At 37.5% G+C, this 27,686-nt stretch overlaps 1 protein-coding gene across 1 annotated transcript in view; it reads left to right on the top strand.

Annotated features, from left to right (window-relative positions):
* The window catches only part of LOC115222158 (thioredoxin reductase-like selenoprotein T), a 28,553-nt gene extending 7,208 nt beyond the window's left edge, over positions 1-21,345 (top strand). The window contains exons 2-5 of the mRNA XM_029792299.2: positions 11,200-11,437; positions 12,510-12,597; positions 16,492-16,611; positions 21,117-21,345. Coding sequence (XP_029648159.2) covers positions 11,200-11,437; positions 12,510-12,597; positions 16,492-16,598 — 433 coding nt within the window. The 3' untranslated portion in view covers positions 16,599-16,611; positions 21,117-21,345. The remainder of the gene's footprint in view (positions 1-11,199; positions 11,438-12,509; positions 12,598-16,491; positions 16,612-21,116) is intronic.
* The last annotated feature ends 6,341 nt before the right edge of the window (positions 21,346-27,686 follow it).

Raw genomic sequence — 27,686 nt, 5'->3', positions numbered from 1 at the left:
GTATGTATGTGATATCTTTATATATAAAAGAGAGGTTGTATGTCTGTCTCCTACGATTTAGATTCCTTACTCCCACATTTTGCGGTGCAGTTTAACCAAAAGCGGGTATCTTATAGTCGTGATTCATATCGAGCCCTTCTGGGTATTAGCGCGCGTCTACGATGAAGTCTACGATTTAAAAAAAAATTTACCATCATTTTTTCCATTTTAAACATGCATTTTTTCGCTATTATATAAGGAAGTAACTCTCTAAAAATGTCTACGATGAGTAAACGATTTAAAAAAAAATTACCATTATTTTTTTCCCATATTTAATGCATTTGAAAAGTACACAACAATATACTGAATTTGAAAATTGTCACTTAATTTATTATCTATCTACCTACCTAAACTCATCCACACCATATATTTGTAGATACGCTTGTATGTATGTGATATCTTTATATATAAAAGAGAGGTTGTATGTCTGTCTCCTACGATTTAGATTCCTTACTCCCACATTTTGCGGTGCAGTTTAAACCAAAGCGGGTATCTTATAGTCGTGATTCATATCGAGCCCTTCTGGGTATTAGCGCGCGTCTACGATGAGTCTACGATTTAAAAAAAAATTTACCATCATTTTTTCCCATTTTAATGCATTTTTCGCTATTATATAAGGGAAGTAACTCTCTAAAATTGTCTACGATGAGTAAGATAAACGATAAAAAAAAAAATTACCATTATTTTTTTCCCATATTTAATGCATTTTTTGCTATTTTTTGGCTATAACTCTCTAAAAATGCTTATATAGTTATTTCCCCTTACAAACCCGAGCAACGCCGGGCGATACTGCTAGTATTCTATATATATAGCACAAACACTCACTCCACCTCTCGTCACATTAACACGCGTTTTAATGTATAAGGATTGGTGTAGCCTCTCCACACACCGTTTAAAAACGGCTTCAATGATAATTTGTTCCTAGTTCGTGGGGTTTTTGATGATATGGATAATTGATTTCGAGCTACTTTTTTTAAAAAACCTTATTTTAATACATTATCACAAAAAACACTAAGGTTAATCATACTGTTGTTAATTGACATATTTACATGCTGTGTCACAGCTTTCCTGTTGACTTTGTTCGCAAAGTCAACGGGTGAGTCTACGTGCTCGCCGACCTGTTAGAAATAGCAACCAAATCTCCAACAACACTTATTGATTATAGATCTGCTTCATTAGGGTTGATTAAAGTCAGAAGTGAATTCTAGATTTCCATCTTGCATAACCACAAGGTGAAAAAGTTAGTACTTTTACTGACTTCAGTGGAATTTGGACTTAAAACATAAAAGGCTCGTGATTTTGCCTCATGCTGCACCAGTTCTGCCGTTCCACCACCCTCAAATGTTAAAATATTGTCTTATTTGGGTACATCGACCAGATTTTGAGAAAGGGAGCAGTTAATGATATCAACCTCAACACTTGGCTCGTACTTTATTTCATCAACTTCGGAAGACTAAACAAAGCAAAGTTGACTGCGTTTTCTAACATAACCTATTGAGTACATTATTTACATTTGGCGGATATTTGTCCTCATCTTGTTTGTTGTTAACACAACGTTTCGGCTGATATACCCTTCAGCTTTCATCAGGTGTCTTGGGGAAATTTTGAACCTGAGTCGAAAGACGAGCTAGTTTTTGATGGAGTTTCTCAATATGTCTCCATTGAAGTCTAACGTCGGCCGAAACGTTGTGTTAACAATAAACAAGATGAGGACAAATACCCGTCAAATGTAAATAATGTAAATAATCCCTCATCTCTTAAATATAGAACTGTATTATAACCTATTGAAGTTTGGTAAACAGTTTAAGATTAAATTGAGTCTAGTCTAGTACGTTAGTGGTATTGTTGTTTAACCTCGGCTCAGTCTTGATTGAACATATCTACGATCAAAGACATTCTAACCAGAATCATGCCGTCGTGCAAGAGAACCCAGGACCACTTTATTTATTGTGGCCTCTTTTCTGAGATTGTAAAGACGTGATTTGGGGTATATTTGGCAGCTATTTTTAGCATCCCTATTGATTACGCTGAAACTTTCTAGTTACAACTGATACATATTTGATAGAGGTATTTAGGCCCACCGATTTATGGAACTAGGAAATAGTAGATTGAGATGGTTTCAGCATATTACTGGTACTTAATCGACCCTCTGTATGGTAGTTTTGTTAACTTATTTTAATTATGGGCTTTTATCAACGCAGCCAGTACTGTTCGGGAAGAATAGCGATCACTGATTTAGTAAGACTTGATGGCGAAGGTAAAGAATACGCACACCCGGTGTTTAGGATCAGGGTTACGCCGGAAACGGGTGGTGTGCGTATTCTTTATCTCTTCCGACTTGATATACCCGAGGCTGTACCCTGTCTGTTTATCTTACGGAAGTAATCAAATGTGTATAATTGACCCCTCTTCTTCCCCTTTAACAATATATAGAAAGGAGTCAAGCCCAAACAGAAATTGGGTTCTCATGAGGGCAAACGGCTCGATATATAAACAAATACACAAATTGTATGCGTTGTTGTTAGCCACTTGGCTACGTCTTTTTCCGTATGTATGTCATATTGCTTGCTTTCCCGGTGTGTGTATGTAACTAAACAGCTAACGACCTTATTGTGTGCACGCGTTACACATCTGGCTATCTCTCTGTAAAAGCATTTTATTTTATGTGTATGTTAGGTGTATTCGCTACTTATTGTTGAGGATTTGACAATGTCAGTCTGTGGAAGGGCCGAGTCTGACAGTGTCTGACAGTTGGTTGGTGAGGTTTGGAGAATGGGTGTTTTGTGTGTGTGTGAGAGAGTTCATTGGTGTCTGGAGGAGGACGGGAAACTACAGTAATTGGGGGAAACTAAACGAACATCATCCTGTCCAACAACTTCCGCTCCCTGTGTCGTCTTTTGTATGTGAATGCTCTGACGTACTCGAAAACTAATTACTACATTAACGCTGTAACATTTTCAGACCACCACCTCTGCAAATGTTTCTTTCCTTCTCTCTCTTCTTCTGCAAGTTGTGCAGTTAGTTATCCTGGTGGTGGTGACGGAGACGGATGTCTTAGACAACAGGTTTAAAGTATGTCATGTTTTGTTGAACTTGTGTAATGGAAACGCTGGGCTGTACACTCTCAGCCTTTCATTCACACGTTCTCTCTTCGTTCTCTCGTGTGAGAAAGCGACTGGGTAGTATTAAAGGGTTGTAATATTGTGGGTTTTATATGAGTGTGTTCAGGAGGAATTTGCCAAACAAGTTAAAGAGGTGCCAAACGTAGCGTCCAGAGAAACGATCATAGTGACAACCGAGAGCTGAGCGAACTGGACGAAGTATGGATCTTTTCCTTTTGAACGGCAGTTTTCAACACAATTCCTAGTTGACTAAACACTTTTAAACTTCGTATACTAGTAGAATGTGTCAAAATAAAACATTGTTTTCTCTTGGCTTTCTTGAGAAAATTGTAATTTGTAAGTTTAACGTAGTTTAATTTTTGTCTCAGTTTTAGACGCAGCAAATGATTTTAGCTCAATAGAAGCCATTGATTGGTTAAAATTCGAAAAATTAAACTACGTTAAACTTACAAATTACAATTTTCTCAAGAAAGCCAGGAGAGAAAAATGTTTTATTTTGACACATTCTACCAGTATTCGAAGTTTAAAAGTGTTTAGTTAACTAGAAATTGTGTTGAAAAGTGCCGTTCAAAAGGAAAAGATCCCAAAGTATTCCGAAAATAACATCTGAACGACATTCTGGGAAATTCCATGACTTCCAGGTTGTCTGATTGTTTTTGTTATATTACCAATTTCTTCCATGGTTCGAAGAGTGATTCTATTTTACAGAACGTTTTTATTCTTTTTTTTAGTGGAAAATTTCACATTTCTGTAGACATTTCAAATATCAGCATATACTTGTAGGCATGATAATTGTTTTTAAGAGTTTTAGCTAGGCGATAGCTTGTGCAGGGTTATTAGGGCATGGGGCAAAAATCCCTATATTTATTTGTTTGAGCTTTTAACCTTGGGAGTTAAACTCTTGCTGAGGTTGACCATATCCTTTTTATCATTCTGAACTCAATGTAATAAACTACCAGTCTGTTGCGATGGTTTGGAGGAATTGTTAGAGTTTGGAAGTATTTGTTCTGTCACTTTGTGTTCTGACTTCCCTTATGATGATAATGGTGCCAAGTTGAATTGGGCCTTGCTTTTCTCTTGGACATAAGTTGCATTGAGAAGAGAGACCTGTAGCATCAACTGCTGGTCTTCTATGAAGAAACTTTACCAAGGTATACACTTGAGTGAAAAATATTCCTGGTGCAGGTCCATGGTCAGTGCTGACTGACAGAGGCGTCAAGATGGTTTTAGGAAGGAGGGACAAAGTTCATGATCTGAACAGATTCTTTCTGGATTTTGAGCTCATGCAATTGAAAAGCAGCAAATTGAAATTTGTAAGAAAAACATAGATGAGGACGGAATTCTTGGGAGTTGATGTTCTGGAGCAGAAGGATGTCAGTCCTGGAAGGAGTGAGACAGACAGACAGACAACATGGATAAAGGAGGAAGATAGATAACTTTGTTGGTTGGATTTGAAGGGAAATGGTATATATTATTACTACAATAAACTTATGAAATCTGACTGGCACTCCACTGGTTATGGTGATGAGTGATCCAGTTGATCTGCTCAATAGAACTGCTTGCTGGCAAAAGTAACTTGCAAGTGGCTAAGGACTCCACAGACACGCGTGACCATAATTTAGTTCTCGGGGAGATTCAGCATGACACAGAATGTGGCATGGCTGGCCCTTTGAAATATGGGTGCTATTCAATTGTGCCAGTTGAGTGGACTGGAGCTTTGTGAAATAAAGTATCATGCTGCTGGGAATTGAATGTCTGATCCTATGAGTGTAAGCCAAATATCCTAACCATTAAGTTACATGCCATCACTAAACTTATGAAATAATATTATCTAGAATTATAGGCACAGGGTGGCTGTGTTGTAAGTAGCTTGCTTACCAACAACATAGCTCCGGGTTCAGTCCTGCTGCATGGCACCTCGGGCAAATGTCTTCTACTATAGATTCGGGCCGAGCAAAGCCTTTTGAGTAGATTTGGTAGACGGAAACTGAAAGAAGCCCGTCATGTATATATATATATATATATACTGTGTGTGTGTATATGTTTGTGTGTCTGTGTTTGTCCTCCCAACATCGCTTGACAACCGATGCTGGTGTGTTTACGTCCCCTGTAACTTAGCGGTTCAACAAAAGAGACCGATGGAATAAGTACTGGGCTTACAAAGAATAAGTCCTGGGGTCGATTTGCTCCACTAAAGGCAGTGCTCCAGCATGACCGCAGTCAAATGACTGAAACGAGTAAAAGAGAATAACAGATAATCAAAGCTAATGGTACTTTTGAAAATCATTGTCAGGAATATTGCCATCATCGTGCCAGCTTGTTTATGTCTGCAACTACCAGTTGTAAACTGAATGCCAAGCATATAACGTGAAATGCCTGGTGCTGTATTTTAAACATTTTATTCTTTGTCACATATTCCATCATGATGTTTAAAGTTACTGAAGAAGAAACAACAAAAGAGACAGAAATTTTATACTACAACAGTAGACATTAAGAAAAATGGTTATGAGGCATATGTGTAAGTTTGTTAATGCTTTAGCATTCAGATTGTTCAGTTAAAAGCAATACTTATTTATTTACATTGCTTTGGGTTAATCATGCATTGTCTTGTAGCCTTGAGATTTCAATAGTGTGATAATATACTTTTAGAAAGTCTTTGTAGGGGAAGTGTGAGAAGTTGGATCTGGCCAGTTTTAAACATAAAACAGGTAGAATATTTGGGCCAGATATGGCCAGTTTAAATGTGAAAGAGTTAATGATATATGATATGATTTTGAATCATTGTCGTATCTCTTCCTCCACAACATACCTTCCAATGCCTCCTCTCTCTACCTGTCTCCACTTATTACATTCCCCCTCTCCTCCTTTCACAATCTCACAAACTTACCCACTCGCTCAACCTATCCAATCCTTGCTTCCAACTCACTCATATACACTTCCCTGTAACTTGAGTATACTCTCCATCACATCTTCACCATCTCTCTCCTCAACTGAGATAGCCAGGTATCTCCTCTTATTGCAAACGCAATATTCATCTAGCAAAAACCCACCTCCCTCAATATTCTTCCTCCCCTAGTTGAGGGGTCTTATCTTGCAAGCTACTTGGTGTCTTACTGCTGCTGTTGATGCAATGAAAAAAAGCCCCAAGTACACTCTGTAAAGTGGTTGGCATTATGAAGGGCATCCAGTTGTAGAAACCATGCCAAGCAGACAGTAGAGCTTGACACAGTCTTGTGACTTTCCAGCTCCTTCCAAACCATCCAACCCATGCCAGCATGAAAGGAGAATGTTAAACGGTGATGACAACTTTAAACAAAATTAAGAACATTATCAAAAAGCTAAAGCTTTTTAGGTTTTATATGTTCTGGCCTAATTATAAAATAGCTGATAGGAATAGTTTACATTAACCAAACTGTGGAAACTGAACATTACTGGTGAAAACAACTGATTTACAAGTGACTAAAAGCATTCAGTCCAATATCTGATTAACTTGTTTAGGAACATAATCTTAGAGCTGATTGAATATACAATGCCAGTGAAATTGGCCTTTACTAAAAAATGTTTAGTAGTGAAAACATTGGCAGTTTGTATTGAAGCAGCTGCCAGAGGATTCAAGCAAAATAAATGGCTGACAGTTCTTGTCAAATGCATCTGCCCAACACAAGATAAAACATGCAGTGATTAAGTTCCATTGTCATACAGCCTTGAAATGAATAATGCATTTACTGATCTCTTACTAAGCCCAAAAGAATGTGTGTTTGGATAAGGAACTTTTTTAAAATTGGTTTACTTGATAAATTGGATTTGCAGTTTGACATAAAAAAAATTAAAAACCTTTGATAACTTTAGAGCCTGTCCCCATGGATCTAAGTTAGTTTTAAAATGTAGAAATATTTTTGTACCTTCTATCATCCAACAGTGTATCTCCCATACAACTAATAAACCAAAATTTCGGATGTCACAATAGAAATAAATATTTGAAACCATCATCATATCTCTGACTTTTGGTGCCAGTTTGTAATTTATGGTGTACTTGCTGCATCTGCTACCGCATAAGCTTTTAACCCTTTAGTGTTCGCATTATTCTGCCTAAATTAATCCTTTTTCATTCACATTGTTTTGAACTAATCATGCATTATCTTGTAGCTATGAGATTTTGATGAGGTAGCTGTTAATTTTTAAGACGATATTGTAGGGCTGGTGTGAGAGACCAGATCTGGCCAGTTTGAACATAAAACAGGCAGAATACTTTTGGCCGGATATGGCCGGTTTAAATGCTAAAGGGTTAAACCTGACCCTCTTTTGAGAGTGAGATGAAAATGCTGACTTCTTTTTGAGCACCAGAAAAATATCTATTAAAAATCCATTACATTGTCCCAAGCATAAAAACATTGATGATCAGATTGTGACAAAGATTTTGAATTTACCCAAAATGTTTCAAATCAGTTTACCATCAAGTGTTGTTAATGAGGAAGATCAAGAATCCACAATTTGTTCTGTTGATAATGATAGAAAAAAAAGCAATTGTAAAGGTATTTTGGTCTAAAGCTCCATCATGTATGGATGTTTCTTACTTACTCTGAACAGAATCTATGTTTCTCTATGCAACAAATTATGCTAGCATATGTTTAAAATACAGTGGTTGCTCCAAAACAAAAGTCCACATAGGCACAAGTGTTGCTGTGTGGTAAGAAGTTTGTTTCCCAACCACACGGTTTTGGGTTCAGTCCCACTGTGTGATACCTTGGGCAAGTATCTTCTACTATAGCTCCAGGCCAACCAAAGCCTTGTGTGTGGATTTGGTAAATGGAAACTGAAAGAAGCCTGTATGTGTGTAGGTGTTTGTATAGATATATCTCTGTGTTTGTCCCTCATTTGACAATGGTGTTGATTTATGACCCCATAACTGAGTGGTTCCAGGACAGATGGAATAAGTACTAGGCTTTAAAAAATAAGTCCTGGGGGTTGATTTGCTTGACTAAATCCTTCAAGGCTGGGCCCAGCATAGCTGCAGTTCACTGAATGAAACAAAAGATAAATGCTAAAAAACTGTAAAATTAGGAAATTTTAAAATCCATTTAAGAAATTGAATCTACATTAACTTTTTGAATTTGTATCAATGTAAAAATTATTTTTTTTTTGTTCAGTTGAATATATTCGTTTGACTTAAAAATAATTGTTACATATTTCTTTACATCATTGTCTACATTTCCATACCTGCCATAAGCTGCACAAAACATTTTGAAGAATTATTTTATGGCCAGTTGCCCTTCCTGATGCCAACCCTTTTACTTAGCACACCTAGGATGCATAGTAAAGAAAAAAGGCGTATTTAGATTTGTAGGTTATAGCATTGTGAAATTGCGTTTATTTTTCTTTTAACTCTTTCGATACCAAACTGTCTGAAATCACCCCTGGTTCTATGATACAAACTTCCCATTTTAAAATGATCTTAGTTAAAACCTTCCATCAAAATTTATGCTAATTTATTATATTCCAGACACCTGCTTAATGACAAAATTATTTTACTAAATTCTTCCTTATTTTCAAAAGTAATTGAAATGTGTATTTCAATGGATATGTGGTATTGAAAGGGTTCAAACTATGATCTTTGGGGGTCTACATAAGATTTTGTTATTATCTGTTAGCAATAAATTGGTTTTACTCTTACAATACACAAAATATTTTAACAATTCTTTTTTTATACAATTCCTAATAATATCTAATTATGAAAGTACAGAGGATTTTTTAAAACATTGATTGGCTATTGGGGTTCACCCAAATAAAATAGGTATCAAAGGGGTTCAAAGAGTAAAAAATGATTGAGAAATACTGGGTTAAAATGTTTTCTTTCTATCCAAAATTGGTTACTGTGCATTCAGCAGTGAATAAATTGGTATTAATTATACTATATCACTCTTTCTTTGTTGCATACTTACTATTTATCAAATAAATACATAAAAAAAAAAAAAACATAAATTTAATTTTTAGATCAAGTTACAAGAAATTAAATAATTGAAATTTTATTAATATTATGTTATGAACAATAAAACTCATATAGAGCCAAGTTTTATTCTTCATAACAAAATTAATAGAATCTCTATTTAATTTCATTTAGATTAATCAAAAAATTTTTAAAAGAAACTTTTGGCTTCCTAATCATGTTCAGAGCATAGTACCTTGGGCTAATGTCATCTGTTATAGCCCTGAGCTGAACAAAGCTTTGTTAGCTGATTTAGTAGACAAATTGAAAGAAGCCCATTCTGTGTGTGTGTGTGATGCCTTGTCTTGACATTACGTGAAGGTTGTAAATGATTATCACACGTATAAGCAATGTCATTCATTTCCAATATTCTGCAAGAACTTGTCTGGCCATGGAGAATTCTAAACTTGCTAGCATGACGAAGGGCATCCAACTAGAAAATCTACCTCAAAGTATATATATATATATATATATATATATATATATATATAATATTAATTAGAGACAAAATCACTATTTTGCAAAACAAACAAGGAAAGACTTAATCAATACATAAAATTTTAATAAAATTTTATTAAAATTTTATGTATTGATTAAGTCTTTCCTTGTTTGTTTTGCAAAATAGTGGTTTTGTCTCTAATTAATATTATATAATATTTTACTATAAAATTGGATTTAATCCTAAATCTGATTTTTTCCCTGTAAATTTGGATTTATTCCCTAATATATTATATATATATATATATATATATATATATATATATATATATATATATATATATATATATATATATGTGTGTGTGTGTGTGTGTGTGTGTGTGTGTGTGTGTGTGTGTATATACACACATACACATTTTATCTTTTACTTGTTTAAGTCATTAGACTGTGGCCATGCTAGGGTATTGCTTTGAAGAATTTTTAGGAGAATGAATTGATCCCAGTACTTTTTTTTTTATTATTAAGCCTGATACTTATTCTGTTGGTCTCTTTAGCCAAACTGTTAAGTTATGGGGACAACATAGTTACACCAATACTGGTTGTCAAGTGGTCGTGGGGACGGGGGGGGGACGCACATACGCAATGATCATCTTTTGGTTTCCATCTACCAAATCCACTCACAATGCTTTGGTCAACCCAAGGCTACAGTAGAAGACAGTAGTTCGAGGTGCCATGCCCTGAGATTGAACCTTGAACCATGTGATTAGGAAGCAAGCTTCTTAGCACCCAGCCATTCCTGCTCCTATAAATATATGTAGATATATATTTATTTATTCATTTGTGCACTGCATGCAAGAAACATATTTATCAGCAACATTTTTTTATGTCTGCTTTCTGTGCTGGCATGGGTTGGATGGTTAGATAGGCTCCAATGGGTTTAGAGGACTATGTCTTGCTCCAGTGTTTTACTTTCGATATAGATTCTGCAGCTCAATGTTCTTCCTAACTTCAACCACTTTAAGACTGTACTGAGTGCTTTTTTCTCATGGTGCCAGCATTATTGTTATTGCCTTGCAAGTCACAAGACCGAAATACTCCCTTGCCTGAGTTGGGAATATATGATAGTGATCACTTTAGACTAAGTGTCGAGAGCTTTAATATGTATGTGTGTGTGTGTGTGCGCACACACACACACACACACACACACACACACACACTCTCACTCTTTCTCTCTCTCTCTCTCTCTCTCTCTCTCTCTCTCTCTCTCTCTCTCTGTTTTTCTATGTATGTTTACATTTGCTGTCTGGATTTTGTACTTATATTGTTATAGAGCAGTCATTATGTGAAGTGATAGTACTAAGTAGTGATGTATATAAATACAAAGTTATTATCTGTTTAAATATGCTTGGGGGATATTCAAACCAGTAAGAAAGCCATTCACTGTGTTTTGTCATGGAGAAAATTTCTTTGTGTAGACAAATGGTGTAAATACACCAAACTCAGCTTGCAGTGCCACATACTCAGACTGTGGTAATAACCTTGTATTTAGTTATTATGCGATATGAAATTCTATGTGGTTAACATTTTATAAATCCCTATTTCTCTTCTTTCTTTCAGTTATTCCTGAGGCTACCGAAAAGTGTTTGAGCAATATGCACAAGCAATTCATCAAAGATTTCCTAATCTCCAAGTTGAAGGCGAGAACTTTCCACCTCCAACTATCAAGGCAGTTATAGCACAGTTTCTCAGTATATTCAAGTTGTCCTTAATAGGTATCATTTTATCAGAGTTTAACCCTTTCCATTATCTCAATATGCAAACTCCTAGTATGTTCACTTGGGCCACTTCAAATAAGGTAAGTAATTTTTTTTCTTGCTGGTGGTGATGGTGATGTTCTAGTAGTGTAGTGTTTTGTTTAGCTCTGGATTAGTTCTGAACAAATAGATCTGTAATCAGTGTTCCAGGCATGACCATTCCAACGAATTTTCAAGCAGTGTAAGGAATACTAAAAATTCCTTGTGCCCTTCTCTGTTTTGTTTTGCTCTGGATTAGTTCTGAACAAATAGATCTGTAATCAGTATTCCAGGCATGACCATTCCAACGAATTTTCAAGCAATGTAAGGAATACTAAAAATTCCTTGTGCACTTCTGTGTTTAAGATCATATGTTCTGATTCAAAGGAAATTTGGTTGTTATTTCTTGCAAGTCAAGCTATCGCGTAGACATTCCCTCTTTGGTTATATTCTCTATGGTGGTGGTGTTGGTATTTAACCCCCAGGCCAGCACTGATCAAATGGATCTAGAACTAAAGCCATTCCAGCAGTTGCTATACAAGAAATCCAGGACTGTCACTCATTGCTCCTTTTTGAAGACAATAGCATGAATTGAAGATTTGACTCCTATTTCTAGTATATTTAGCAACCATATAGAAGCTGCTTATCCCATTGTGTTGGTTATGGTATCTAGTCCCAGGTGTGAACAAACAGAAAATCACTGACAAAAGCGCCATGTTCTGGCCTCTGGCCCCCAGGTGTACTGTCTTATTCTGTTCCTTTAATCATCTCTCTCATTAGAGGTGGCTGGTCATGTACCTGAGACCAATTTTGGTCCTATGATATTAGCTTCGTTTTAAAATGGTCTGAATTTAAGCCTATCAAAATTTCATATTAATTTATCTTCCAAATACCAGCTAAATAATCACAAAATTATTTTACTAAATTCTAAATTAGTTTCCAAATTAATTGAAATAAAGACAGTGTATTTTAATAGAAATATGGTAACAAAAGGGTTAACTCTCCCTCACCCTCTCTTCTTCTGCGTTAAATAAAGATTATCAATGGGTGAAAATCTTCAAAATTTTTTTGTTGAAGTATTTTGTTATTGGTGATGGTTCAATTCATTGTGATTTGTGTTTTTATCAATTCCAGATTTATTCTTGTATGATGGTCTTCTTTCTAAGTAATGCTCTTGAAGGTCATATGATTTCTACCGGAGCTTTTGAAGTAACATTCAATGGTAAGCCTCTGCATGTTTCTCTCTCTCTCTCAGGTGAAATTGAACTTGTGTACTTTATATTTGTTATTGTGCAAGTGTGCCTGTGTGATTTAAAGTGTTTGCTTTCTGACTATGTGATTTTATATTCAGTCCCACTGTGTGGTACTTTGGACAAGTGTCTTCTACTATAACCCCGAACTTGACAAAAATCTTGTGAGTGGACCTGGTAGAAGGAAACTGAAAAAAGCATGCCAAAGAAGTGCCGATCTCTTACTACGGAAGAAACCTGTGGAAGTGGTAGACCCAGGAAGACATGAGGTGAGGTGGTGAAATTTGATCTTTGGATGTTGAGTCACATGGAGGCAGTGACAAGTGACTTTTGATGATTTGCTGTGCTTGAGGAGACATGTGAAGCAAAATGAAATCCTAGTTGTGGCCAGTGCTGGTGATACGTAAAAAGCACGAAATTATGAAGGGCATCCAGCCATAGAAACCAAACCAGACCAGAGCCTAGTACAACTCTCTGGCTTACAAGTTCCTGTCAAACCATCTAGTCAATGCCAGCATAGAAAATAGACACTAAATAATGATAATGATGGTGTGTGCAAGCATGTTAGTGTCTCCTTATCATGACATCATGTGATAGTTGTAAATGAGTATCACCAATATACAAGTGATGTCCATTGTTTCCCAGTCTTCTGTAAAAGCATGTCCAGCAATGAGGGAAACTTGCTTGGAAACGAGTGAGGATTGGTGATAGGAAGTGCATCTAGCCTTAGAAAAATTTCCTACACAAATTCTGTCTAACCCATATGAGCATGGAAAAGTGGACGTTAAAATGATGATGAAAACCATATTTATGTCAGTTGACTTTTTATTAGATTACTCACCCAACCTCATGTTAACACAAGTCTGGTGAGTGAAATTAATTTGCCAGAAATTGTGTAGAAATCTTCAGATGAACTCTACTTGTTCCAGTGTGATAGACTTAATGTATCAGTTTAACACCACCGTTGGTTGGCTCTTGGCTGCCTTTAATAGATTCACCCCTGTTAAAAGCATTCAGACCAAGTCTTCAGTCTTTAGCTATCAAAATCTTTTCTCCCACCAGTCTCTGGGGCCGAAAAAAAGAAAAAGGTAATGAGCCTGCCTTCTATTTTAACTTAACCCTTTAGCATTTAAACCAGCTTTATCCAGCCCAAACATTCCTCTTGTTTTATGTTCAAACTGGCCAAATTCAGTCTCTCACACCTATCCTACAATATAATTCTGAAAATAAACAGTTGCACTCATACCAATATGTAACATAGACGTTAAATTATGATGATGATATTAAAATCACGTAGCTACAAGATAATGCATGATAAATTCCAATGTGAATAAATAAACATTACATTTGACAGGGTAATCTGAATGCTAAAAGGATTAAGGCATAAAAAAAATTAATGGTTTTGTATTGAGACACAGTCAGTAGCTTTGAGGGGAAAGAATTAGTCGATAGCATCCATACCAGTACTTGATTGATGCTTATTTTATCGACTCCAAACACATGGAAGGCAAAGTTGACATCGATGGTAGTTGAACTTAGAACGTAGAGAACTGGAAAAAATATTGAAAAGCAATTTTTCTGATTAACAATTTTGATTCTCACAATATTTATCGATGTAAGGGTAGATAACTCTGTTATAATTTGCTTGTCTGGACAAGAAAATATTCTACTCTTACTTTAGAGTTACTTGTTATCGCCGGGCCAGCATGATTCATCAGATCTAAAATCTAAGGCATGCATTCCAGCTGTGACTTGCTTTTATATAAAGCATTTCTTATCTCAGAATACATTTCCCTCTGTCTTTTTAAAGATAGGATACAATTGAAAGGAAATTTGACAACTATTTCTAACACGTTGAGTCACTGCATAGAGGCTTCCTCTTTAGCTCGTACAATTGCTATTTCCTTTTCTTATCAAGCAGAGTGTATCTATACGTTTTTGTTTCAGTCGCGGGATTGTGGCCATACTGGGGCTTCACATTAAGCAAATTGACCCCAATATTTATTTTTAGGTTTGCTACTTACTCTTATCAGTCTCTTGCTGATCTACTCTGTTATGAGGAATGTAAACAAACCAACGCCATGTCATACTGTTGTGGACACACACATGCACGACAGGTTACTGTGTAGTTTCTGTCTATCAAATTCATGCGCTTGGTATTAGTTGACCTGGGACTATAATAGAAGACATTTACTTGAGGTACTCTGCTGTAAACCATGTATCTGCAAAGCAAACTTTGCAACACTGCCATGCCTGTGCCTGTGAATATGTTTTTTGGTATAACTTTCCATTTTCAAGACACTTGGGTGGGATTTGCTGGTATTTATAATCATTTCTGGTATCACAACATGATTCTCTCAGTAGCTGAAAAGTCACCATGTTCTACAAGTTTAGTGTCATCAATTCACTGTTTTTTTTTGGGGGGGGGGGGGGTTCAATGAAATAGTTTTATGTGGGCTGACAAGTCAGTTGCAACCTCTAGATGTCTTTTGAATAGGCCATTTAAGCAGAACATGAAGGAGCAATGGAATACATGGATGACAATGCCAGACCACAACCTCACACCCACAGGAAGGATGAAAAGACCCAGCATTGCACAAGTCTGTGAATGGGTGAAACAAGCTTGGGATGACATCAGACCAGAAATTGTTGTGAAATCTTTTAAAAAGTGCAGCATTAAGCAATGCACTTGGTGGAACGGAAGACGACACATTATTTGAAAAGGATGAATTTTCTGGCTTTTATGGAGTGGTTGGCATTAGGAAGGGCATCCAGCTGTAGAAACTTTGCCAGATAAGACCGGAGCCTGGTGCAGCCTTCTGGCTTCCCAGATCCCCGGTCGAACCGTCCAACCCATGCTAGCATGGAGAACGGACGTTAAACGATGATGATGATGAAGATGAATAAAATTTTGATGACCTAGTTTTCTTTCTTTCTTTTTTTTTTCTATTGTTTTCTGTTCAGTTATGGTATAATAATGACTTGCTATTTATACATATTTCATAGGCTTGTGTTCTAGTTTTTCCCCCAATTGTTGTTCATACACACCTTACATTACTAATCATAGCTTGTTTTTTTTTTTTATCATTTTTTCCCTAATTTGGAGATAAGTTTTTATGGAACATTAAAATTTTTCCTATATGATATATATTATAATATATATTTTAAAACAAATTGTCCTATGGTATAACTATTGGATTTGTTAATTTACAAGACAACAACTAGTGTTTACCGTATTTTTTTTTGGAATATACCATAAACTATGGTATCTTTTATTATTATTGACATTAATAAAAGTGTTTGTAACTAACACTAAATAATTTACATAATGATTAAGGAAAAAAAAAACAGCATTTCTAATACTATATTTTGCTAGAAAGAACAACATGGTAACATCAGAGGGAGAAAGGGAGGGTTTACCTACGATATGTATGTTTACAAAACGTGTGCTGCCACCTTTTGGTGAAGAATCACCTACAGTATGTTTATATTGAATGTGGATGCAATAAATTGCTTATAATGACCGGTAATAACAAAATTATACAGTAGAGGAATTAAAACATTATTTTAGTGGTAATTTATTTTGCAAAAGTATAGCCTCATGCATCTTATAGGCCATAAAATATGGTAGTTTGCTATATACCTAGTATATAAACTGTTGATATCTTCTTGAAGCTGTTTTTGAACTGCTATTTAAAGTTTGTAGAATAAGACTTACAAAACAGGTTTACTTTCTAGGTTATTGTTTTCTGGTCTTTATTTTGTATTTATATTCTTTTATCCAGACATTGAAAGTAAGTGATGTCAGCCATAAGGTATTTTTATTAAAACACCACATTTAATTTTCTTTTTATTTATCTTTCTAGATGTTCCAGTTTGGTCCAAACTTGAAAATGGACGTATTCCATCTCCAAGCGAAATGTTCCAGATTATAGATAATCATATGAGACTTCATAAAGATGATCTGGCCTAATTTCTATCTCAAGGTAAGAAACGACTCTCTAGACTTATGTCAATCTCTTAATTATATTAATCTGTCCTTTGTTAGGAGCTCTGAATTCATTCTTTGGATGTGCAGTGTCAGTGTGCTTGTTCGACTGAGTGTAAGCATCTTGAGAGAAAGTTTAGGCGTAAGAGGAATCAGATGTTGTGTGTAAGAGAGAGACGACTGCACTGGTATGGTCATGTGATGCAAATGGACGAGGACAGTTGTGTAAAGAAGTGCTGATCTCTAACTATGGAGGGAACCTGTGGTAGAGGCAGGCAGACCCAGGAAGACATGGGATGAGGTGGTGAAGCATGAACTTTGAACCTCACAGCAGCAATGACTAGTAACCAAGACCTTTGGCGATGTGCTTTCCTTAGGAGGACTTGTCAAGCCAAGTGCACCTATATTGGTGGTACGTAAAAGAAATCAACTTCTGAATGTTGGGCCTCATTGAGGCAAAGCGGCCGAGTGGCTTTCGAGCATTGGACCTGACGAAGGCAAAGTGGCTGAGTACCTTTCGAGTGTTGAGCCTCATGGAGGTAGAGTGGCTGAGTTTCTTTTACGTGTTGGGCTCACGGTAGTGAAGTGGTTGGAGTTCCTTTTGAACATTGGGCCTCATGGAGGCAAAGTGGCTGAGCTCCTTTCAAGTGTTGGACCTTATGGAGGCAATGACAAGACCTTTGGCATTATGTTGTGCTTGAGAAGAAGACCCATCAAGCTGAGCAAAATTGCAGTTGTGACAGATACCAGTGTCACGCAAATGGCACCTGTACTGCTGGCATGTAAAAGCACTCATTACACTCCCGGAGTGGTTGGCATTAGGAAGTGCATCCAGCCATAGAAAACCATGCCAAATCAGACTGGATTCTGGCGCAGCCTTCCAGCATGTCTGCCCAATCAAACTGTCTGACCCATGCCAGCATGGACAATGGACGTTAAAGGATGATGATGATGAATTCAAATTTCATCATTAGAGGGAAAATTGAAAACGAAAAAAAAAAAACATGAAATAAAATTGAAATCTTCAACGAGCTCTAATGATTCTCTATAAATGGATGTTGTTATTTCATGTAAGCAAATATAGTGTAGTATTTATTCAGCAATTGTTGCAGTATTGATGTTTAGGTAATTCATGTATGAATCTTGGTTAGACTTTCTGATTAGGTAAGTCTTCGGTTGTTTGATTAACTTGATTACCTGCTTATTGAGTTAGTGAGTATTCCATAGATATATGTACCCTTTTGATATATGTGGTAAGAAGCTTGCTTCTCAACCACATGGTTCTGGGTTTAGTCTACCACATGGCATCTTGGTTAAGTGTCTTTTACAATAGCTTCGGGCCAACCAAAGCCTTGTGAGTGGATTTGGTAGACGGAAACTGAAAGAAGCCTGTTATATGTGTGTGTGTGTGTGTGTGTGTGTGTTTTTTGTTCCTCCCCACCACCATCACTTGACAACCGATGTTGGTGTGTTTACATCACCGTAACTTAGCGGTTTGGCAAAAGAGACCTATAAAATAAGTACTAGGCTTACAAAGAATAAGTTCTGGGTTCAGTTTGTTTGACTAAAGGTGGTGCTCCAGCATGGCTGCAATCAAATGACAAACAAAAGAATAAAAGAATATATGTGTATAAAGGTAGATTCAGCAAGGCATAATGTGTAACAAGGCTACACCTTTGAATTATGAATACAGTCTATACTAGCAGGCTTCTACACAGTTTCTATCTATCCATGTTTACACACAAGGCTTAGGTTGAGCCAAGTTCACTTTCATCATTTTAACATCCACTTTTGCATGCGTGCATGTATGGTTAAATGGACTTAGATTTTTCTATGGCCAGATGCTCTTTCTGTGCTGACCCTTACTTGTTTCCAAGTGAGGTAATATTTCCCTATGGCCAGATGTTTTGCAGAACATTAGAAATGAGTGATGCTGCTTTTATAACAGTGACACAACTATCATGGGATCTCAATGTTGAGACGAGGAGACTTACATATTTATATTTATAACAGGCTTTTTTCAGTTTCCTTCTAGCAAATTCACTTGTAAGACTTTGGTTGGCCTGGAGCTAAAGTAGGACATTTGCCCAAGGTGCCACTCAGTGGGACTGAACTCATAACCGTTTGTTTGGGAAGCAAACTTAACTACACAAGCACACTTGTGACTATTGGAGAGTATGGACAAAAATCAGAACATCAAGTTGTGTATGGGAACAATATATGCTGCTAGTCATTAAGTCCAATGCTTTGAGAGAAAATGTCCAGTGAGTGTTTTTGCACATGTGGACAGATTGTCATATTCATTAATTAGCAGACAATCAAGCTAAAAGTTGGTTTGTGTCATCTCAAAACAAAATTCTGTTGCGTTTATAATCAAACTGATCCAGTCCATACAAAGGTTTACAGGCACTGCAAGGTAGAAACAACATATCTACAGACGGTAAATAGTGGTAGCACTGTAAGCTTGCTACATTAGCTTGCAGAGGTGAATTCTGCGCTGTTACAGGTGGATGTGCTTCTCCAGCTTGGATTTTCATATATATATATATATATATATATATATATATATATATATATATATATATATATATACATACATATACTAGCATTATCGCCCGGCGTTGCTCAGGTTTATAAGGGAAATAACTATATAAGCATTTTTAGAGATGTAATGTATAATAGCCATCTCAATATGGCTAACCACAAAGGGGGTGTTACTGTAGCTTTTTATGTTCTGAGATTTAATAATACATTTTTAGAGAGTTACTTCCCTTATATAAACCGAGCGAAAATGCATTAAAAATGCGGAAAAGTTATGGTAAATTTTTTTTTAAATCGTAGACTCATCGTAGACACGCGCTAATACCCAGAAGGGCTCGATATGAATCACGACTATAAGATACCCGCTTTTGGTTAAACTGCACTGCAAAATGTGGGAGTAGTTAGGAATCTAAATCGTAGGAGACAGACACCACACATCATCACTTTTATATATATAGATATAATCATTTAATGTCTATTGTCCATCTGGCATGGGTTGGATGGTTTGACCAGGTCTGGGGAGCTGCACCAGACTTCAGTCTGATTTGACACAGTTTGGCTTCTACAGCTGGATGCCCTTACTAACGCCAACCACTTTACAGAGTGTACTGAGTGCTTGCTTTTATGCGGTGTTGCATGGGTGCTTTTACACAACACTCCACAGGTGCTTTTACGTGGTACTGCACGGGTGCTTTTACATGGCATTGGCACAGGACTCTTGCAGGTCAATTCTTACCACCAGTGGGACCGGTCTTAACACTTCTGCCGCAGAGTACAGGTCTTCTTGAATGCAGCAAAGCACCAGGCATCTTGGTCCTTTTTCATCTCATCTGAAAGGTTCAGTGTACTGAAGTCGTTCTTCCAGTACTTCGTCCCATGTCTTCCTGGGTCTCCCACTTCTACATGTTCCATCTGCTTTGAGAGATCAGCACTTTATTGAGCTGTCAGCATCCATCTGCATGACATGACCAAACCAGCGCAGTCTTCTCCCTTGCACACAGCAACTAATTCCTCTTATTCCCAACTTCTCTCTCAATACACTAACACGCTGTCGAACATGTACACTTTCATTATGCATTCAGCAGAGCTTACTAGCCCCATTCCTTTCTAACCTTCACATTTCCTCTTTGTTCAGAGCCCATGTGTCACTACCATCTAGAATTGCTGTCTGTATACTTGCATCAGACAGTCTTCCTTTCACTTGGAGAGAGAAACCTTTTGTAGCCAACAGAGGTAACAGCTCTCTGAATTTCCTCCATTCTTTTCTTATTATGGCTGTCACACTCTCCATGCATCCTTCTCCATTACTACTTTGGTCTCTTCTGGCAGCAGAAATTATCTGCTACCTCTAATGAACCACCAGGGCAATTGAGAAACTCAATTTCCTGGGTCTCTATAGTTCTTATGGATCCTGTGCATCTTCCACATATGAACACTCACTTGAAGAAGTTTTAGTTGAACAAATCGACCTCAGAAATTTATATTTTAAGCCTAATACTTATTCTATTTTACCAAAGTGCTAAGTTATGGGAACACACCAACACCAGTTGTCAAGTGGTAGTGGAGGACAAACACACACACACACACAACTGGCTTTCATTTTTTTGACTATCAAATCCGCTCATAAGGCTTTGGTCGGCCTGAGGCTATAGTAGAAGACACTTGCTGAAGGTGCCATGCAGTGGGACTGAACCCAGAACCATATGCTTGGGAAGCAAGCTTTTTAGCACACAGCCATGCCTACACCTGTCTGCAAAAAAAAAAAAAATTTTTTAAAGAAATAGATGCAGTGCTTATGGCATGAATTCCTTTGAAGAAAAGGTTGCTCATTTATCAGGGGGTGACCTGGAGTTTAATATCTTGCATCATGTCCACACATTTTGAATTCACGTTGAAACTGCCATGTCGATCATTTGTTTATTTAACAAAATCAATATATTTCTTTTCTTTTTTTTATTCCAGCTGCCTATATATTATATATATATATTTATAAAACCGTGTGTCATCTTGGCGCCTTGACACTTGCTTTTTGTATGCTGAGTCAATGAAGGCCAGGGTATAAACCAGTCATATGCTGGAGACTCTGGCTGGATGTCCTTGGACACTTCTGCATGCAAGAATCACCTGCTGATGTATTGGATTTCACACAGACAACTATTTCTACATGATCAATAAATAATGAAGATAAAAAGAAAAAAAAAATGAAACTGCAACATACACTATATATATATATATATATATATATATATATATATATATATATATAGTGTATGTGTGTGCGTGTGTGTATATATATATAAATGCATATATGTATGAAGGTGTGTATAAATATGTCATACAGATATATAATTACATACATGTTTATAAATATTTATATTTACTTACATGAACCCACACACATATATACATACGTTATATATATAATGTGTGCACACATACTTTCATCCACATGTGTGTATATATATATATATATTCACACATAATAAATTAATAAAAAATTAATCTCTGTAAAAAAAAAATGTAATTGAAAAAAATTAACATATATAAAAAAAAAATCTATCTTCTGGAAATGTTCATCAAATTCTTAAATGACATCAACAAGAACAATAATAACAAAGATTATTATTAATAATAAATGTAAGAAATGGAAGTGTTGAGGTTTTGTTTCCCTTTTTCTGTTTTGGTTGTTTTGTTTTTTAAATGGTCACGTCATAATCAATAATAATAATATAATAATAATAATAATAATATGGGTTTCAAAGTTAGGTACAAGGCCAGTAATTTCGGGGAAGGGACTACGTTGATTACATCAACTCCAGTGTTCAACTGGTACTTATTTTATCAATCCTGAAAGGATGAAAGACGAAGTCAACCTCGCCGGAATTTGAATTCAGAACGTGAAGATGAATGAAATGCTGCTGTGCATTTTGCTTGGTGTGCTAATGATTCTGTCTGCTTAGCTCCTTATCATCATCATCATCGTTTAACGTCCGCTTTCCATGCTGGCATGGGTTGAACGGTGTAACTGGGGTCTGGGAAGCCAGAAAGCTGCACCAGACCCAGTCTGATCTGACAATGTTTCTACGGCTGGATACCCTTCCTATTGCCAACCACTGTGAGTGTAGTGGGTGCTTTTTACATGCCACCGGCACAGGTGCCAGACGAGGCTGGCAAACGGCCATGATCAGATGGTGCTTTTTACGTGCCACCGGCACGGAGGCCAATCGTTTTCGATGTAGACATGAGGCCAGAAATTTTCTGGGGTGGGGAGTTAATTTCAGCAAGTGGTCAGTACCTATTCACCTGGCAGTCTAGCCTGAACTTGACCTCAAGCATCTTAACAATTTTTTCAGAACCCTCAGTCCTATAAGCTACAGTGCTAGCCTGCTTGCACTTGCTTCTCTGAGTGTTAGACTGCTGTAAGTCTATTGACTTATCCAGGTTAATGTTTACACTTGTATTGCTGCCATGGCTTTACAGTATTCCAGTGTTAGTGAAACATCCATCAACTCTTAGCTTTAGCAGCAATAGCTCAAAAGATACAGAACCAATGAGAGAGGACATATTTGACATGTTGGATGTGCAATTCAGAACTGTTTCAATAGGTGGACATTTAATCAGGCCACCAAATATATGCTGCTGTACATTGAAGCAATCCAGTCTCTATATAATTGTCTAATTGTCTCTTATAATCTACTAACAAGCTCCCTGCACAAGTATATTTTTTTTTATTGCTAAGGGTTTGCTATATCCTATCAGTTCTCTAATGGCTCTTTTCAGAGTGGAATGCAACATGTTGTTGACAATTGCCCTGTTAACTGCTGCTTAAGAAGTTTGCTAATCTGCTCTCTGGAAACTTTTCTTTTTGTACATGCGTGCTTATAGTTGGTACTATTGTGGTCATGTGATTGAAGTGAGCCTGATCACGCCATTTTTCTTTCTGGTTTTACAGTGTAAGCATGGCTGCCCCACTAGCAATGTACACCAAAGAAGTAAAAAGAGCAGTGATGCAATTTCTCTGGTCGAAAGATATCAGGTGCTGAAATTCATTGGAGGCTTTTAGTACAATATAGGGACAGTGCACTACTGTGTAGAAGTGTGTATGAGTGGATCTAGAAGTTTAAAAGCGACTGGACAAGCATGATGCACAAAGAGAGAGCAGGACGCCCGTCAACCCCTACCACTGATGAGAAGATTCAGCAAGCTCGAGAGATGGTAATGGTGAACCAGTTCACCATTACCATCTCGGATCACTGCTCTTTGTTCTTCTTTGGTGCACATTGCTAGTGGAGTGGCCATGGTTACACTGCAAAGCCAGAAAGAAAAATGGTGCAATCAGGTTCAAATGCCGTTCATGTGACCACAATAGTACCGACTATAAGCACTCATGTACAGAAGGCAGTGTGACAATAATAAAGATATGGCAAAAGTGCAGATAGAGGCACAATGGCCCAGTGGTTAGGGCAGTGGACTTCTGGTTGGAGGATCGCGGTTTTGATTCCCAGACTGGGCGTTGTTTGTGTTTGTTGAGTGAAAACACTTAGAAGCTCCATGAGGCTCTGGCAGGGGGTGGTGGTGACCCCTGTTGTAATCTTTTGCCACAACTTTTTCTTATTCTCTCTTCCTGTTTCTCAAGTAATGCTGTGATGGACTGGTGTCCCGTCCAGCTGGGGGAGAACACATACACCACAGAAACCGGGCCCATGAGCCTGGCTAGGCTTGAAAAGGGTGACGTTTATCGTTTTAAAAGTGCAGATAATATTTGACTTCCTCTTGTATATTAAACAAGGGAGTTAGGATGAGAAACTATATAAAATATACAAGGTATTGAAATAAGCTGAAAGTTTAGTTCTCAAAATAAAGAGCAAAGAAGTTACCACAGAGTTAGGATCAGGGCACTCCATGACTTACCACATTCTACTCCAATAACCTTCAGCAAACTGGGTCATTTGAATTCATATGCTGTCATCCTTGGTTTTAGTTAAATGACAAGAGACCCTCTGATTTGAGGTGCAGTCACTGTTACTAGCTTGTGTGATTTTCAACGAACCATCTATCCTGCTTGGGTTCAGTGTTCTTGTCCCCTATTTTTTCCTGAAGCAGTGAAATACAACTGTGTTACCTAAAAGTAAATGTAGGTTGGATATAATCAAGTAAAATGAATAAATTAGCTATCTTGTGAGTTAGCCTTCTTTCTCTTTTTTCTTTTTTTTTTTTTTTTTTTTGGTGGGGGTGCTAAAATTTTGAGTCAGAAATAAAAGATAACCTAGATTATTAGATACATACTTTATACATTGTAAACTTGCCTAAAAAGAAATATAGATCAATGGATGGTACTTGTTTATTCATTACCAAAGAAATTCTTAGACTGAACAAATTTTCCAAACTGCCTTTGAGCTTTATTTTGTGGGACTGAATAAAGTGAAACTCAATACAACAGAAGTACAATAATAAAATGAATGAAAATAAATTATAAAGCGAATGTATGGAATGCATCTGTGTTTATTAGTATTTAAATCTGAAGTCTGACAGAATTGTCTCCCTTCGGGCTAATCACAATGTTTCATATCTTACAGGAATTATAAAATAAGTACCAAAGTACTAGAGCTGATATCGTTGACGAAACCCTTGAAAGGTGGTGTACATGCTTCACTTATTAAAACTCTCTGCCTCTAGAGGATGTAACTCAATAACCAAAGAGCAGTTCAGACTAGATCCATTTAAGGAAGGGAGGTAATCTCAAGAAACAAGAATTCCCAAAAGTTGACCGGCTATTAAAACAAACGACTAATTTACTGTCTGGGGGCGAGAGGACAGTTGTGGACTTGAGTTTCTGTCATAGTAAGCATCATCAGGCAACAATTGTCCTAGATTGTCTTGGCAGCTAAGGGACATTGACATAAATGAAAAGAGCAGATCACATAGGTTATCTCAGACACTGAATTTGTCCCTTCCCTTAATAGTATGTCAACTATGGAGAATTCTTGATCCTTGAAATTATTTGGTCATTAAAACACATTCTCTAGAGGCAGAGAGTTTTAATAAAGCAAGAATGTATGTTGTATAATATTTAATATATCTGCATCTGTATGTGTGTATCTTTTTATCTTGTTTCTGTTATTTGACAGCAGACATGTCAAGGCCCCTTCATGAAAGGTTTTTGTTGAACAGAACAACCCTAGCATTTTCTTTTTTTAAGCCTGGTGCTTGTTCTGTTGGTATCTTTTGCTGGGATGTAAACCAACTAACACCAGTTATCAAGGAGTGGTAGGGACAAACACAAAGACATATATATATATACATATATGATGGGCTTCTTCAGTTTCCACCTCTCCGGCCCACTCGTAAAGCTTTGGTTGATCCAGAGCTATAACAGAAGACACTTGACCAAGGTACCACACTAGGATAAATCTAGGACTGTGTGGCTGGAAGCAAACTTCTTACCACACAGCTACGCCTGCACCTATATATCATCATCATCATCATCATCGTTTAACTTCTGTTTTCCATGCTGGCATGGGTTGGACGGTTTGACTGAGGGCTGGCGAACCAGAAGGCTGCACCAGTTTCTTATCTGATCTGGCAAAGTTTCTACACCTGGATCCCCTTCCTAAGGCCAACCACTCCGAGAGTGTAGTGGGTGCTTTTACGTGCCACCAGCATGAGGGCCAGTCAGGTGGTCCTGGCATTGGCCACACTCAAATGATGCTTTTTATGTGCCACCTGCACAGGAGCCAGTCTGTTGGCACTGGCAACGACCATGCTTGAATGGTGCTTTTTTATGTGCCACTGGCACGGGAGCCAGTCAGCGGCCCTGGCAACGATCATGCTCAAATGGTGCTTTAAATGTTCCACTGGCATGGGTGCCAATCAGGCGGTACTGTCATCTGCCATGACAATGATTTCACTTGCCTCAACAGGTTTTCGCAAGTATAGTTTATTGCCCAATGATTGAAGGGTACTTTTAGATGGGCTGGTTATACAGCACTGGCATAGACCATGGTTATGATCTCACTTGGTTTGCTGGGTTTTCTCAAGCACAGCATATCTCCAAAGCTCTCTATCACTTGCCATTGCCTTTGTGAGGCCCAATGTTCGAAGATAGTGCTTCACCACCTCTTCCACAGGTTCCCTCAACTGCTAAGGTGTGACACTTTTTCACACAGCTGTCCTCATCCATTTACAACATATGACCATACCATCGCAGTCATCTCTCTTGCACACCACATCTGATGCTTCTTAAGTCCAACTTTTCTCTCAGGGCAGTTACACTGTCGTGTATGCACACTGACATTACACATCCAGTGGAGCATACTGGCTTCATTCCTTGCAAGTTTACGCATGTCCTCAGCAGTCATGGCCCATGTTTCACTGCCATGTAGCGTGGCTGTTCACACACATGCGTCATACAATCTATCTTTTACTCTGATTGAGAAGCCCTTTGTCAGCAAAGGTAGGAGCTCTCTGAACTTTGCCCAGGCTATCCTTACTCTAGCAGCTACACTTTTAGAGCATCCACCCCCGCTACTGACTTGGTCACCTAGGTAACAGAAGCTATCAACTACTTGTTTTTCCCCCTGGAATGTGATGGAAGCTTTTCTCTGCACATTTTCAGTGTTTGTTGCTCCTGAGCATTTGCCACACACAAAAACTATCTTCCCAGTTAGCCTTCCTTTGATATTGCTGCACCTTGTATGTGTCCATAGCTTACATTGGGTACATCTTATGGAGTTTCTACCTATGCCTTTGCTACAGATTGAGCAGGGCCATCTACCTGAAGGGATTTGTGGTTTGTCTGCCTTCCTACTTATTAAGACTTTGGTTTTTGCTAGGTTGACTCTAAGGCCCTTCGATTCTAATCCTTGCTTCCACACCTGAAACTTCTCCTCTAGTTCTGATAGGGACTCAGCAATTAGAGCAAGGTCATTATAATAGAGAAACTCCCAGGGGCACCCTTGTCTTGAATTCCTCTGTTATTGCCTGGAGGACTATGATGAATAAGATGGGCTGAGGACTGATCCTTGGTGGACCTCTACCCCTACCTGGTATTTGTCACTGTACTCGTTGCCAACCATCACCTTACTGACAGCATCCCTGTACATGGCTTGTACAGCCCTCACTAACCATTCATCTATCCCTAGTTTCCTCATTGACCACCAGATAAGTGATCAGAGAACCCTGTCAAAGGCTTTCTCCATGCCAATGAAAGCCATGTACGGAGGTTTATCTTTGGCTAGGTATTTCTCCTGCAGCTGTCTTACCAGAAATATAGCATCAGTGGTGTTTTCCCTGGCACAAACCCAAACTGCATCTCATCTAAACTAACTCTCTCTCTAATTAGTTGGGCTATGACTTTCATTACTTGATCCAACAACTTGATACCTCTGTAATTATTTGTATCTAATGTGTCACTTTTACCTTTGTAGCAGGTGTCTACACTGGTCATTGGGTATGATTCCATGTATCACCTAGTTGACTATATGGGTGACTAGACTATAGCCGACACTGTCAGATATCTTAAGTATCTCTGTG

This window comes from Octopus sinensis, linkage group LG19 (genome assembly GCF_006345805.1).
Source record: "Octopus sinensis linkage group LG19, ASM634580v1, whole genome shotgun sequence".
NCBI classification, from domain to species: Eukaryota; Metazoa; Mollusca; class Cephalopoda; order Octopoda; family Octopodidae; genus Octopus; species Octopus sinensis.
This window is presented reverse-complemented; position numbering and strand designations above follow the sequence as displayed.